General features: G+C 39.1%; 1 protein-coding gene across 1 annotated transcript; it reads left to right on the forward strand.

Annotated features, from left to right (window-relative positions):
* Positions 1–664: 664 nt before the first annotated feature.
* Positions 665–7,081, forward strand: LOC134448087 (fish-egg lectin-like). The gene is made up of 3 exons (XM_063197845.1): positions 665–866; positions 1,558–1,652; positions 7,064–7,081. The coding sequence occupies exons 1-3, from the start codon at positions 665–667 to the stop codon at positions 7,079–7,081; spliced, it is 315 nt and encodes a 104-aa protein (XP_063053915.1).
* Positions 7,082–16,382: the final 9,301 nt, after the last annotated feature.

The raw sequence follows: 16,382 nt of genomic DNA on the forward strand, positions 1-16,382 counted from the left end.
AAACTTTAGCTAGGGTTTATGGCACAACGAAATGGCTTAGGGGTTCCCTGAGACAAAAAAGGTTGCGAAGCACTGTTCTACATGGTCCCAAGTTAGGCTGGGTGTTCCAATCAATTTTGAGCAAACACTTGAGGAGGGACAGTACAACAGCTGTTGCCATTGATATAGGGGAGAGCGTGGACAGTTGCAAGAGGGGATGGTTGCTTGCAACATCCTTTTTTCCCTTCTAGCATATGAGGGGAAACCTGAGACAGTTGCAACACAGTAGGAGGGGCATCCAACTAAGATTGCACAGTATTTTCACTCTAGCTTGTATCTGATTGCAACCATCCCTGGCTGCGGCTGTCCCTGGTTCCTTCACAAAAAAGTGACTTCTCAAAGGAAGAGTAATGTTCTACAATCTTACCATTGCGATGCTTTCCCTTACCGTGATCTGGATGCCCACCTCCTGCCATGGTAAGTTCTTAGACATGTGGAGACTTATGTTAGTAAAAACTTGAACTAATTATTATTTCAGAATCTGTGTGTTTGCTTGCAAAATCATAGGTAGGGTATGTGTGTAAAATCTGTAGGAGCAACAAGATTATTTCCCCCCCTTTTTTAAACTTGTCGATGCACTGCCCCCCCCCCAGGTGCATGTGTGTGCAAGCAGATCCCGGGTGCCATGGTGCAGATTGATGCTGGTAGGGGTCAGGTGTTTGGAGTCAACCGTGGGCACGAGATCTTCACACGGTCTGGGAGTTCTTGGTTGCAGTTACCAGGAAAATTGCTGGAGCATGTAACCGTGGGGCCAGCTGGAGTCTGGGGGGTGAGCGGGAAATACAACATCTTCAAACTTGTCGCTGGAGATTGGGTGCTAGTCCCTGGTAAGAACTGGCCAAAACAATTTGAACATTACGTGAGGAGGGCTAAGGTGATGCCGTAAATCCTGGGTACTGGGTGGGGATCTGAACCGAGGTCATTTCCATGGCCATCTATCTCTTCCACTAATTTTCCTGGCCTCCCTTTCACTATTTTAAAGGCATAAAAAAACACCCAAACTTTCTCAAAAAGAATGTTAAAATAGGCTATATAACAATGTAGGTAAGTAAGGACCACACACCGATGTGCTCTCTTTTCATCCATTTTTATTTCTGTGACGTTTGGGGCCACTACGGTCCTTCCTCAATGGATGGATTAAAAGGGAGCTCTTTGGTGTGCAGTTCTTCCTTACCCTACATGAACTTTACTTTTTGACCCTGCATCCGACAAAAACAAATTTGATGTGTGTGAGATCTGACTGGAATAATATGTAACAATAATGTAAGTATACACAATAATGTAATATAGTACTGTATCACAATTTGCATTTAATGTAAGTTGATCACAATAGGCCTATCAAAATATTGTTTTATTTATATTTTTTCTTCATACCAGGGCGTCTGTACCAGATCGATGCAGGTGGAGATAAGTTCGTGGCAGGAGTGAGTGATTTAGGCAACAATCCCATTTGTCTGAGTGAGAACTATACAATGGGCTTTCAACCACTATGTAATGCAAAGTGGACTCCCATTTCAGGAGACCAGGACATCCCTGGTCACCTGAAATATTACAGCTGTGGCCCTGTCAGCTGCTGGGGAGTGAGCCACCAAAACAATATCTACATTAGGAAGGTAAGATTAAAGCTTCATACTTTTAGGTCGGCATACTTTTATGTCTGAGGGAATTATATTGGGAAAAGAGAGCAAAGGCTAAAGAAGTCTGCATTTTATCATCGAAAATCATTTCTAAACTCCAGGGTCTTATGTCCAAACATGATGTAGAAAACAAAACAAATATATGCCTTCATTTCCAGTACATAACCTTATGTATGCCTGAATTTATTTATGAAATATCTGACGATGGTGACAAATATGTGGGACACATTTTGAGAATCCAGAAAATAATAGTAAATATTGCTCCAAACTCACTGTTTGCAGTTCTGTAGAACTGCAATATGTTCTTCCATGTAATGGCGATATTATTCAATTCTATCCATGAGATTTTCATTTTTTTGTCATTAAAATGATGATGGCTGTACTTAAGACAGCAGGTTGTTATAGGGGGTGGGGAAGTATACAATAATAAAGTACAATAAAATAATTAAACCTTTAAAACAAATGTACCTTTGTGTAATAGAACCCTTGATCATTACCTGCATTTCTTTAGTTCATGAAAATGTAGTTGATTTCCAACAAAATTTACACTTTTATGAGTGGGATGGGTGTTTGCTCAACTCCCAGGATAGGTTTTGTGTGTGTGTGTGTGTTTTCTTCGTTGACTTTGACCTGTCCTGATGTTGGTTGTGTGTAGGTATTTTGCGATGTTCATTATGTGCATCATGTGCATTATGTGTAACTTGACACCTTTATCTACTGCTGGGGATCAATGAAGTAACTCTACTCAACTCAATTGAACTTTTACTGAAGCGTTAAAGTGTCGTGATGAGTTTTGGAACATGAATTGTCTGCTGTCTGTCTGTCTGTCTATCTGTCTGTCTGTAGGGGGTTACTCCCCATGCCTGTGAGGGGGGTGACTGGCAGAAGATTTCAGGACCCATAATGTTAATGATAGAAGTGGGAGAGGATGGATCTGTCTATGCCGTGAGTAACGAGAACAGGATTTACCGCAGGTTTGCATCATTCACATTCATTCACTTCTTACATATCAGCTGCTGTCTACCATGTCTACCATGTATCCAGTTTGTATTACAGTTTTTCTCAATTGGTTTTGTACATTTCTCACAACAGAACAATGATTCTCAAAAGTCTTTGTTCAATTGAGACCTCTGCTCATGGTCAAATCAGTTTCTCATTGTTTTCGGCATATAGCAAATGCTCTCATCCACCATGCCATGGCTGTGTACAATTCTCAGTGATTTCGTACATTATCAATTGCTTTTGTCATATCACTCAAAAAGCTTTGTCACTGAATGCATGAAACTCTCTCACCCCCAAAACATTTAGGCCCTATGTCATAGTTTAAGTCTTAATATGCAACATGATTTACCAAGCTGTCATAATGTGATAAGCACTGTATAATTTCCACTGGATTTTTATCTATAAATGTGATATGAATTGGTAAATTGCTCACAGGTAAATATTGACTCTCTCTAATCAAAGGTAATAGAAGGGATAGAGAAAACAGGCATGCAATACAATAGTAGGCACTGTACTGCATTATATTACTCTATGCCTTATGTGCCCTTTATAATTACACTCCAAGCAAAATTACAATAATTCCCTAGAATTTCACAAGACAGTAAGTGCACTTTATACAGTATCAGTGTATTGTTTCAAATTTATTTTGCTTTACAGTTCTAGATTTTTTTTCACATGGGCTTGCAAGACAAGTTAAAAGGGATGGTAGAGGGCGCATTTTGACACCTCAACCAGAGTTTGCTATTTTTCCTATTTTGCAATGAGAAAACCTGTCAATAAATAGGTCATAGTCTAAATGTATATCTAGGACAATCTTATCTGATCAATGTAATGTAAAGTCGAATTTACATTTCCCATCCAAACTAAACAACATTTTGCTTCAGAAAAGATCCTCAAGAGTGTACTATTCAATTGACAACATGACAAATCGATTTGACTAGCTTGTCCATACACGTACCACACTATGACACAATGACTAACCATTCTGCTGGCACTGATACGTTCATTGACACAAAAACTTGGGTTTTGAGCAAGAGACTCGGTTTTGCAGGTCATCCACGGTGTTTTGCCATTTGTTAAAGCTGTTTTGAGAATGAATATTATGTTTTGCAAATTGCGAGAGAGATTCGAGAAATGTACAAAACCAATTGAGAAATACTGTAACTGACTGTTGCCAGATGAACGTGGTTCCGATTGATGGCTGTGCGGAGTTCAGTGGCGCGCCATGTGGAGCCTGGCGGAATTACATTCAGGTGGAAGGTTTATTCATCTCATTTTGAACAGATGCCTTGACTTCAGTTATGAGGACCTCAATCTATGCAAGTAGATTCTTAGTCATTCAACAGATAAGGGGTGTATTTGTCACTGATGGCATTGTAGGCGCTGCATTTGAATTGTATTCAGACTTTCCGTCAACTTCTGTCAGATAGGGGTTCTTATGACACACCTATCAGTGTTACCAAATTAATAAATTAATTAATTTCCGATACTCATCTACGGATTAAAAGAGGGCTTTGGGCAGGTTTTCTGTAGATTGTGTTTATAGAAATCAATAGACTTTTGTTTCATTCTGGAAGGATTCAGTGCCTTAAGGTTCACTGTGTAAGATGGTGGCCAGAGAAAGTATTGCAACTACACTGTTACAGTTTTTCTCGATTGGTTTGGCTAATTTCTCGAAACTGAGATGACATTCTCAAAACAACACGGACAAATCCCCAAACCAACTTGCAATTTCCCAAAACAGAATGGCATTTTTCATTGCTTTCATCAGATATCAAATGCTTTGTACATGTCTCAAATGTTTAGTACATCTCTGCAGATGGCTATGTACAAATACCCTTCACTTGACACATTCAGCATACATTTAGCACATTTTCCAAATAAATTGACCTTGCTTATCTAAATGAATTAGACAATTCTCAGTCTAATGGTTGCCCTCTCCAAAACACGTCAGCATTATTTCATTGTGTAAGTCATCATATGCAAAATGGTCTACACAATTCCCAAAACAGTCAAGGACATCATATTTTAAGAATTTAATTACATAGTAAAGTCATGACAGTGTTGAACAGGTCAGATGGTATTGTAACTTTACTAGTTAGTAGAAAATAATTTTACAACCGTGTATACTACAGTTTCCTCTGTTATTTGGCTAATTTCTTGACATTTTTTCAAACGACATTCTGTTTTGAACAATTGCTAGTTGCTTTGGCATTTGTCCATGTTATTTTGTTATCTGTTTTGAGAAATGAGCCAAACCCATGAGAAACCTGTGATATATGGGCATTACTTTCTGTATATGAATTTACAGTAAAGAAAGTTACTGATAAATGTCCTTGGTAAATTGTCTGTGTTGTCAAACTTCAATGGTTTCACTCACTTTTTCATTTTTATACATAGTCAAAATCTATTAGCTGAACGTAGATAAAACACCAACCATTTTGACTGGCAGTGCTTGCACAATGGCAAAGGGACAATGTGTTTTGGGGGTACTGATGATATATGTGAGGAAGAAATGTAGTTTTGACACATGGGTAAACTGTTTTTGGGGTGATATGAGCGAGTGATGAGGATCCATGTAGTTATGCTGAACCATCCAGTTTATTTTGACAGAAGGACTGAATTAATGCAAATGAGCCAAAGCAATTAAGAAGGATCTATGCCATTTTGATGGTACTGACTATTTAAATGGGAGAAGATTTAGTGCTGATGCAAGAATGAGGTGTTTTGGGATGTATATGACTAGTTATCTGAACTGTTGTGCAAAAGTGTTTCATAACACATTCATACCAACTTGTCAAAATAAAAGTCAACAACCACAAACGACGACCATACCCCTTTGCATCCACCGTGCCTTTTCTTCATTGCATCTGGGTCAATGATTTCGACAGCGTCAAGGTGTAGAAGACCCATATTTGATTTATAATGTAAGATTTGCATACCGGTAGGCAGGTTTTGTGATATTTTGCTAATTAGCATGTTATACCAGTTCCAGGCAGGGTAGCCACCAACTATGGGTCTAGCTAGCTACCCGTTGGTTGCAAATAGCACTAGTCTAGAACTAGTGTTCTATTCGCAGTTCACCATTTACCTCGTCCTCTGCCAGTGTACCTGTCTGCCTGCGATGTGCACGCGTGTTCCCCAGACCTACGGTTCTCCAGCTGCTGCACGTCCGGGCGTCATTTGCGGTTGTTGACTTTTATTTTGACAAGTTGCTGCCATTCTGTTAGGTACGTTCATGAAAGGTTTGGTATGAATGTGTTATGAAACAATCATGAATGCTTCGTGTAGACGTTATAACAGCTGTTATGAATGTGTTATGCAGTAACACGTCAAGTAAAGTGTTACCGAATGTTTGGCCAAATGACCCAATGGTTATAGGAATGTCATCTCAGTTTCAAGAAATTAGCCAAACCAATCGAGAAAAACTGTAAGTGAAATTGTGCTGTCTACTGCCAAATGTGATCTTTTCATGAATATTTACTAATTAACAAACTAATATTTACTGGTATGACCAAAGTACAGTAGGTATTTCAGCTAGAAATGCCCATTTCTGGAAACGCAAAATAGTGGACCATGGAGAAGATCCCCCTTTTCATGTAGCCAATGAAAAAGCAATTTTTGCAGTCATAATTCAGTGAATAGACAGCATGAATTCTGGAAATAAACTACAAACAATATTACACAGTGCACCTTTAAGGCGGTTTTAATCTGCGTTTTAAATGTCATATCGAATTTCCCATCAAGTCTGAACTCAGACTGGCCATTAAAAAGTTACTTCCATACTAAAATCTAGTCATCGTAATGTTGCAATGCTGCAAAGAAGGTACAATTCACACCTATAACAATGCTAGCAAAGGTGCCGAAAGGATATTCTTTTAAATACGAACAACATCTAGTCTATTCCAACACAAAGACAGAAATTAGCATATGCCAGTGAATTCAAAGGAGTTAAAGGAACAGACCACTGTGTTTCAATAATAAAGTGTGTTCTTCTCAGACCTGAGATAAGCTCCTCCCGACCTGCCTCGTCTCCGAACGCGCCCCCAGCAATGCACACCACCCAAACTCGCTAGCATTAGCTTGGCTCAGCTTTGCCTACAGACAGCATGAGGTGCCTTAAGTTAGAAGTGACCAAATTGTTCCACATGTTCCCCATTTAAACATCCCTGCACGACCATTAAAAAGATCCAGAAGTTGTTGCATAAAATGAAACGTGGCGATTTCCCTTCCAAGATGAAGACATGGCACTGTAATGACAGGCGCAGTAACACATTCGGAGTACTTCGACTTCGACACATTGAAGGGGGGGGTGGGGGGACTAGGAGTGAAGCTATCAATGAAGGTATCAATGCTTACCCCCTCATACTCCCCCCTCCCCTCAGGACTCAGGTACAGGCTAGCTAACACAAGACGCATTCAACTCTTACACAAGTTAAGTTCAAATAAATATGTTAAATAAGGGCCTCGGTATGCTTGCTGTAGGATATGCGTACGCAGGCACGAATCGTGCATGAGCGTGTTAACTTGTACAGTTAATTTCAATTTTACGCACCTTAGATACTGCCACCAAAAAGTGCGTTAGGTGCGATATCTTCAAACTCGCTGGGGGCGATCGTAAGAAAGACTGCATAGTTCCATACGAGTGCTTCTGGAGAAAACAACGATGGCGGCAACTTTTCAAGAGCGTCTTGAGCTTGTCCAAAATAACAAACATTCGATTTGCGATCAGACTTCCCCGTTGCACTTTGACAAAGGAGCGTGCAAATGTAGAAGTAGCAGTATCCTCTCCTTGCCCGGGGAGTCCTTATTTTGTTTTGTTTACAGCAGGGCCAGAGTGGGAGGACTTTTCCCACCGGGACAATTTTCCCCTTGGCGGCCGTTTAAAAAAAAAAAAAAAAAACCCAAAGTCAACAACATGGTTTCCTAACCAAAAACACAAAAACCACGAAATCTGCAGTCGTACTGCATGTGGACATTATTGTCAAAATATCAAGCTGAAGTGGAGAATTGTAGCCTACACCTTGATGAAATGCACAGCCAGTGGTGTGGTCTAGGCCCTACGTAAAACGCAGGTATACGCAGCCATTTCAAAATTTCAGGGATTACAGTATACCCACTTAAAATTGATTGATCCATTATTTAGAATAGCACAAATATATACAGTATACCCACATCAAAAAATGCTCAAATATACAGTACCCACTTCAACAAGTAGACTACACCACTGCAGCCATCATCACAGTCCAAAGCATTAGAACTAGTTGCAGATTAGGCTACATCACGCTACTGTTCCATGCAAATGTGCACTCCATTGTCATTTTGACAGTTTGTAGGCCTATTGAAATATTGTTTAAGGAAGACAGGATGAGCACGGGCACAAAGTTTTGAGTGTGGGGATTTTTAGAAGAGTAGGCTATAGCTTACAAAAATGTCTATGTTGTGCAATAAACCCACCATACAGCAAATAAGCCAAACCTAGCTACTTCAAAGCACAACCATAAGTCAACAAAATGTATTAAACGGTGTAGGCCTACCTTAAAACGCTGTCTTCGTTGCAGCAAATGTCTTTGTTTCTTGCAATCACTCCACTTTAATCCACAGTTCAGCCTACACACCCAGCACTGGTCACATCAGAATCTTGTGTGGTAATTATTTTGTTCCATTTCTTCAGACATTACATAGGTTACATCCTAAATGTGTCACATATAAATATATGTATGATAATAATATTATTTTGACTATAAGGAGATATACCGGTAGTTCTAACAAATCAATGCCATCAAAACAAAACTGCGTCTGTTAGCTGCAATTCTCTTCCTTACCACTTGGTGGAGTCTGTTCGTGACCCAAGTCAATAACCACAGAGCAAGTGAATCTGGACTGGCAGACTGTAAACTGTAACAGTCATGTGGAAATCGGAAAATAAATCATAACTTATTAATATTTCCATCCTTTGGTAACCAATCTAAATATCACAGGTTCTTCAAATACTGAAAATGAAACTGTGTTACTAAGATTTAGTAAACTTCCGCTACGGTGTATGAAAATTATCAGTAGAGAAGGGGTGTGGCCAATTTACTGTTTGACACCGTCAGTGAGGTATTGCCGTCTAGCCTGGGAACTCCCATACTGCCTTTGTTCTACACAATCGTTTCGATCTGAACTTGTGATTAGGTCTGGTGTTAACCAGGCAAATTGCCGTCTGGTACACGGTATAAATACTGGCTAGTCAAATTTTTTATGACATTGTGATGTGGGAAGTATAAAGCCATTGCTTATTACAACATTTTCAAGACCTCAGGGCCGGCTGAGAACGCAGAGCAGCCACAATATTACATTTTACGCCCGCGGCCCACCGGGACAAGTCCCCGATCTCCCGAAGGCCACTCCGCGCCTGGTTTACAGTCTGTGTTCCCAATTTCCGGATCGCAATGCTGTTCTCTCTACCCCCTGGATGCCAACCGCCAGTATTTTGCGTGTTGGTCTACTGCTTTTAAAGTAAGCATGTGCAGTCGGTTGCTCGCGGTGACACGCATAATTTGCGGCTCGCAGCAAGTGTACCGAGGGCTTAAGTTACATGTAACTTAAGAGAAATAAAGGTTCCATTCATTCATCCATCCATCCATCCATCCATCCATCCATCCATCCATCAATTCGTTCATTCATTCATTCATTCATTCATTAATTAATGAATTCATTCATTCATTCATTCATTCATTCATGTAAAGTCGGGCTAATTGTGTATACATTGTTTTACAATTGTAGGACGGGCATATCTACCGACCAGCCTGAAGGGCAAGATTGGATCGACATCGATCTCTTCAGGGGTCAATATGTTAATCATGTGTCCTACGACTTGGGCCACCTCTGGGTAATCTTGAGCAATGATGAAGTCTATGAGTGCACTGAATAAACCCTGCAGCATTTTGATTTCTGTCTTTGAATTTCAGCATTTATTGATGTCTTTCTTAGCTGCGTTGCACTGTATCTCTGGTATGTTTTGTGTTAACAATGACATCTACCATACATGTGTAGGTTTTAAACATTGACATCAATTAACTATCTTGAATCAGGGCTTTGAACCGGTTCAAGGAATGAAAACGAAAACCGGGAACTATTTGTATTTTACAGGGAACAGAAACGAAACCGGAAACGTTATTATGTTTTATGTTCTGGAACAGGAACACTCATTGAAAAATAATGGTAACCGGTTAATACCAGTTTTATTTCGTTCCTCAAACTAAAGAAAAGGTAATTATTTTTGTGGGCATGTTATCATGACGGCTGGGGTTCACGTCCTGTGTGACATCAGACATTCTCTGACTGAATGGAAAGACAGCGGTGTAGGACTATTACAAAGTCTCCGCTCCACATCCTAAATAACCACTGTCACACAAAAGGGCAGAGTTCCCATTGCATCGTTGTTAGACATATTGCAGAGAAGCGCGCGTTTTAATGGAGAAGGTAAAGCGCACGAGAATTTTCTTTGTTAATGGGCATCCATGGGCGCTTCAAATGCAGATATGCACAAACTTGCAATGTCCGTCATAGCGCTCCCGTGACCCAAGTCTGCGAGGAGCACGCATCTTCATATTTTAAGTTTATTTTAACTTAGCTACAACTATCAACATTTTGTGCCATCCTGTAATTTGTAAGCCTACAGAATCCACATTAAGCCCTGTTTATGTGACTTCTGGGGTGAAGTAGAGATGTTCTCATCACAATTTTGACATTTGGTGCTGAACGGAGCATTTGGGTATTCAAGACTGCAGCCCCCCCACCTTTACATTGACTCCAATGAAGCACTCAAGCAATAGATCATAAAATGGCATTAAACTTTCGTTTGCAGAGACATGAAACTCACCGAGTGGTCAGAGGTGGGCAGCGATACGTTGGCTCGAAAATCACCGCGAAATACGCTTCCAGAGAAGATATATTATCATTATTATCCGTCTTCATTGATTGTATTGGTTTGACTAGTATTACTCCGCGCGACCGGAAATGGGGGTGTGTTTGTTTACGTTACTATCTATGGTTTGTATGCAAGCTGTAGTTTTTGTAGCCAGTCCCGCTCAAAGACAGTCGTTCTACCTCGCTCCTTGATGTCTACACAAACAACACACTATCGCTACCTACTGGCTGGATGTCTACTGCTATTCAACGGCGTCTGGGGAAAAATAGGTCCGCCAAATGCTAAACAACAGTTAGAAGGCATATTTCGCTGCAATTTTCGGGTCAATTTATCACTGTCTACCACTGACCACACGGTGAGTTCCATGTCTTTTCAAACGAAAGTTTAATGCCATTTTATAATCGATTGCTTGAGTGCTCCATTGGAGTCAATGTAAAGGTGGGGGGGCTGCAGTCTTGGATACCCAAATGCTCCGTTCAGCACCAACTGTCAAAATTGTGATGAGTACATCTCTACTTCACCCCAGAAGTCACAGGGCTTAATGTCTAAAATAGCGAACCACCACTTTAAGGTCTGTTTTGCCCAATTTGGTGATTTATAATGAGAGACATAAGATTCCATGGCTAATAATTGCCACCCAGCTTTTTCATAAAATTCAATATGGCGGTGAGTGCGGGCGGCCCCCCAAACTACAAGGTGTCATATCTCCTCCTCTGGAAGAGCTACAGCTGTAATTTTGGTGTCTACTCATAGGTTATCGTGGTCAAGGAATTCATTTCTGCAGGTATTTTGTACATCTGACGCTGTGTGTGTGTGTGTGTGTGTGTGTGTGTGTGTGTGAGTGTGTAACTCATCACCAACACCATTCTCCACATCACATTCTCTATCATTCAGTTCCATACATTACATTTACACTTTGACCAAAGTGACTTACAAGGAGGACATTCAAGCAAGTACATAATGTGGGGTCAGTACAGAGTACAGCCGTATACAAGTAATGAAGAATCACACATTCACTATCACTCACAAGTCACTTCCATACATTCACTTTCATCCATCACAACAAATTCCCTATCCTTCCCCATAGCACATTCACTATCATTCACCTCCACGCATTCACTATCAGTCATCACAGCACAATCACTATCCTTCACAGCACACTCACTACCCTTCATATTAATCTACAATCAAAAGCACAAATATAGAGCAAAGTCTTGCATATTGGGCAGACAGAGAAGATGCATTTGTTTTGATTTTTTTTTAAGGTTTCTCATTTGCTAATTAAGACATTTGGGTCAGCCCTTGGATTGGGAAGTGGCAGCATTATTGACAGGTCATGGGAAATGTTCTAGATACTATCACTATGTATGAACATGTCAACTGAAGACATGTACAACTTGTGCTTATTTCAGGAGATTTAACCAATTTGCATACAAAACCTTTAATTGAAACATGTCTTTATGCAAGTGAGAAACTTCAAAGTTTGATGGTACATAAAAAGTAAAAATTTTACTGTGTATGCCAGTATATTTTTTTTATATTTAGTGAAAATTCCATGAAGGTAGGGAACTGGTTTAAATTATATAAGTGAATTTGTATGAACAAGCCTTTGAACTGTCTTAACATGCTATATGTCCTTATTGTTATTGTACTTTCCCCAACTCACCAAGATTCAGCAAATAACATTCAGCCATTGTTAGTGAACTAATGCACCACTTTCAACACCCAAAAGCACAGTATCATCAAACAAATCTTTTCTGATTCTTCAGTGTCCACAGATCCCATGAGTATATAGTTTTACAAATGGTAAAAATGTAACAAACTAAGGTAACACTTCACTTGACACCACCTTCAAAAGACCAACATTGTCATATCTACTGTATGTGGATGACTGCGGTCATTATCATGCGGGAAATTATGTCACTTCTTTACTGTCAACCTTACATTGTTTAAGATGGATTTGTAATTTGAATGTTGAATGTCCTCCTTGTAAGTTACTGCTAAATGTAATGTATGAACTGAATGATTAGTGTGCTAAATGTAATGTATGAACTGAATGATAGAGAATGGGCTGTGGAGAATGATGTTGGTGATGGGTTGCACACACATGCGCACGCACACGCGCGCACACACACACGCACGCACGCACGCATGCACGCACGCAAGCACACACACACACACACATACACATACACAGTCAGATTTGCAAAATACCTGCAGAAATGAACTCCCTGACCACAATAACCTATGAACAGACACCGAAAGTACAGCTGTAGCTCTTCCAGAAGAGGAGATATGACACCTTGTAGTTTAGGAGGTCGCACTCACCGCCATCTTGGATTTTATAAAAAACCTGGGAGGCAATTTTTACCCATGGAATCTTATTTCTCTCATTATAAACCAACAAATTGAACAACAGACCTTTAGACCAGTTTCTCCCACAAGACTGATTTTTGTTACTGTAGAGCAGGCTATCCTGGTAACGTTTTTAGACTTTTGGCGGCCATTTTGGAATCTGAACAAATTACAAGATGGTACATTATTTTGATCATTATGTAGGCCTACTTCAGTGCCAGAATCTGTTGAAAAAGCCTTTAGAGGAAAAAGGACCATTTTTCCTTGGTTCAGAGCTGTTTAATAAGGACAAACATATTGCTGAGGTGTTCAGAATACGGAAAAGACCTTGACCACGACCTTGACCTTGACATTGTAAGGACTAAATTTACACAGAATACTCACAATAATAGCAGCAAGTAAGTCAACATGCCATATTTGATGTATGACTTAAACATTGTTGAAAAATACAAGAAATTGATTTGAGAGACTTCATTATAGCAAAATTGACCTTTCAAGGTCAAAGGTTACCGATTAAGCGCTGAAATTGTCAGAAAGGCATCCCAACACAAATTATTAGTCAGAATTGATATATGATGGGTATTAACATTAAAAAAATATGAAAATATAGATTTTTGTCATAGGCGATGGCGGCCATATTTGGCGGCCACATTGTAAAAAACGTGGCATTATGGTGAGCGAGCACCTCTGTGATTTTTCATACCCAGGGACCCACTAACTCAGTTCAAGTGAGAAATTCCCCCAACTCAAAATTGCGAGCAGGACTTTAGGCCAGATACTGGACTATTGGTGTCGTGGTCAGTTTGGTACCCCAGAAGGTCCGGGTTTGGGTCCTGACAGGGCAGCTCTACTCTCCTTTGCTACAGCTCTCAACAACTTTACCTCAGCTAGTGGCATGACTTAATGATGAAAAGGACATGATGTACTTGCAGAATGTCTTCACCTGTGTTAGAAAACACTCCCACTGTACATCCTGCAGTGCTAACTCAACACTTAGAGAGTGGAACCAACCAGGTGTTAAATGTTGAATTAACACAGCAAATTTGACTGTGAACATATATGGGTCATTTCAGAATTGCGGGTACATTTCAGGTGTTGACAAAAGTAAAATAAAATGTTTTATTTCTGTGAAACTTTTGATCAATTCTCAAAGAACATACTTTCAATTGTACACTTCCAGTATTTGCCAAGCTTAAACATGTATGATTTTTATTATTTTATGTAAAAATCAGAGAACTATGGGTACATTTTGTCAACTCTGTTACGGGCAAATTAAGGTAAATATCAACTAAATGCAATAGCCTACATGGTAAAATCATGTGTTCCCTGACAGAGTATTTGTCCATATATCCATTTATTTAACTTTGAGTTTTCTATGATAAATATCCTTTTTTCAGGAGTTAAAACATTGAGACGTTTTACTGAAAAGTTGCCAAGAGTGTTTACATTTTCTCCATAAATAGCTTTAAAAATCTGTTAAATGCTTTGAAATTTCATGTAATGAGTTAGTTAGTTATGACACTGCTTCTGTTGTATGTATTAACAAGAAAACATTTTTAATTATCTGTTTTTAAGCAAAAACAAACAACTTTTGTAACAGAGTTGACGGGACAAACATAACAGAGGTTGACACTTTCAAGCTCTGATATTTTGTTGCCAGATTTTTCTGACCATTTCCAGCCCAAACAGTGCTCAAAAACCCAAGTTCTAAATTCTTCCCAATTTCAACAAAGTGTTTTGATATCTGAGGCAATACAAACATTTTTATTAATCATTTTTACCCGTAGGTGGCCATGCCAAGCAGCCCAATTGGGCGGGTAACCGCCCAATCTGGCAACACTGGCAAATTGTAACAGAGTTGACGATAACAGAGTTGATTTTTTTCACTATTTTGTGATTTTATTCCATGTGCTATCTCTAACTAGATACCACACATCATCACTAAAGCCACACTTTAATGAAGTTTTTTAGTAAAATTGATTTTAGAAAATTGAAAGAGAGATTTACTACAGAATCATAGTAACAGAGTTGACGCACAATAAATATACTCTTGGTGTGTTCTCAACATTTAGCACAAATTATTAGGAGAGACAGTTAAACATACCATAGTTCCCTTCCAAGGAAGTGAAGAAAAGGAAGTGACACCATTTGGTGCAGGTTACATGGTTTTATATAAATGCTATAGGTTATTTTTATGTTGTTTTATGCCGGACGTAACAGAGTTGACAAACCCCTGGGACAGTTAAAAAACATTTTTTTAAAATATCCAGATCAGCTGTGTTACAGGAAAAAAACATTATCTGCAACAGAATATATTTATATTTATAGATTTATCATAAAAAATCTGCAAATTTTACAGAATTATGTTATGTTTATTCAAGTTGAACATGTGAATCTCTATAGTGGGACATGCGATTTTGATGATTTTGGGGGGTTTTGGAATCATTGAATGAATATTTAACAAATAAATTGTGCATAAAATGTACACCAAACATTGTGCTCAGTGAACATACAGTCTATTTAGTGATAATATTGAAAGTAAATTCTGAAAAGATTATTATAATTATTTTTTTTGTTGCGTGGGACACCAAATGTACCCGCAATTCTGAAATGGCCCACATACGTACAATACAGTTTGTATAAAGCAGTCATAGATTGGCTTGTGTCAATGGTGTCACAGCTACAGAGAGCCAGGGTTGTTCATGTAGTAGTCAAAATACATGATGTCAACCTTATTCTTAGGCTACATGCTACCTTATCAATACAATAATAATGAATAGGGGAGTGTGGTCAGGTTACAGAGTCCTTTTGGCCAGGTACTAAATGGAGGCTGTGGCTGTGGAGACAATCACAGATAAGACTGCTCTATGAATTACATGCTAATTCAGTAAGTTCAATGAATAAAGTTCATATTCCTTTTACTGTATATGAACAATAACAACTAACTTTCATGACAATAAAACTACTTTCTACTAGATTGTGTTTTCACTGGTGAGTCACTGTCACTGCTGAGTCATTTGTTGTCCAGGTATTTTAACCAACCAATCAAAGGAACTAAGGATCTATACTAGTACTACATACAGTACCAGAATAACTCAAATTCAAATTAAGAGTAAAATTCAACAATCAACACATTGAGGCTTTGTTTGGCAGACCAAAAGCTTAGCGCACCTCAGGGCAACAGAGCCTTGTTTAATGTCCTCAGACAAGGCCCCTGTGAAAGACATCATTGCATTTGCCCTTTTCTATATTCTCTCTGTTATAAGTTAGCTGTTTCCAGAATGACCAAGTTGTTACAGTATGTCTCAATAAAAACTGTGATGTCATGTAGTAGGCTAGTGTAGTACTAGTAGTAAAGGTCTTCCAACTATTATAGGCGTTCAACTGCTGGAATGGGACGCATTATAAGACTAAAAACAATTCGGTACTAACGA

This window comes from Engraulis encrasicolus, chromosome 4 (genome assembly GCF_034702125.1).
Source record: "Engraulis encrasicolus isolate BLACKSEA-1 chromosome 4, IST_EnEncr_1.0, whole genome shotgun sequence".
Taxonomy (NCBI): Eukaryota; Metazoa; Chordata; class Actinopteri; order Clupeiformes; family Engraulidae; genus Engraulis; species Engraulis encrasicolus.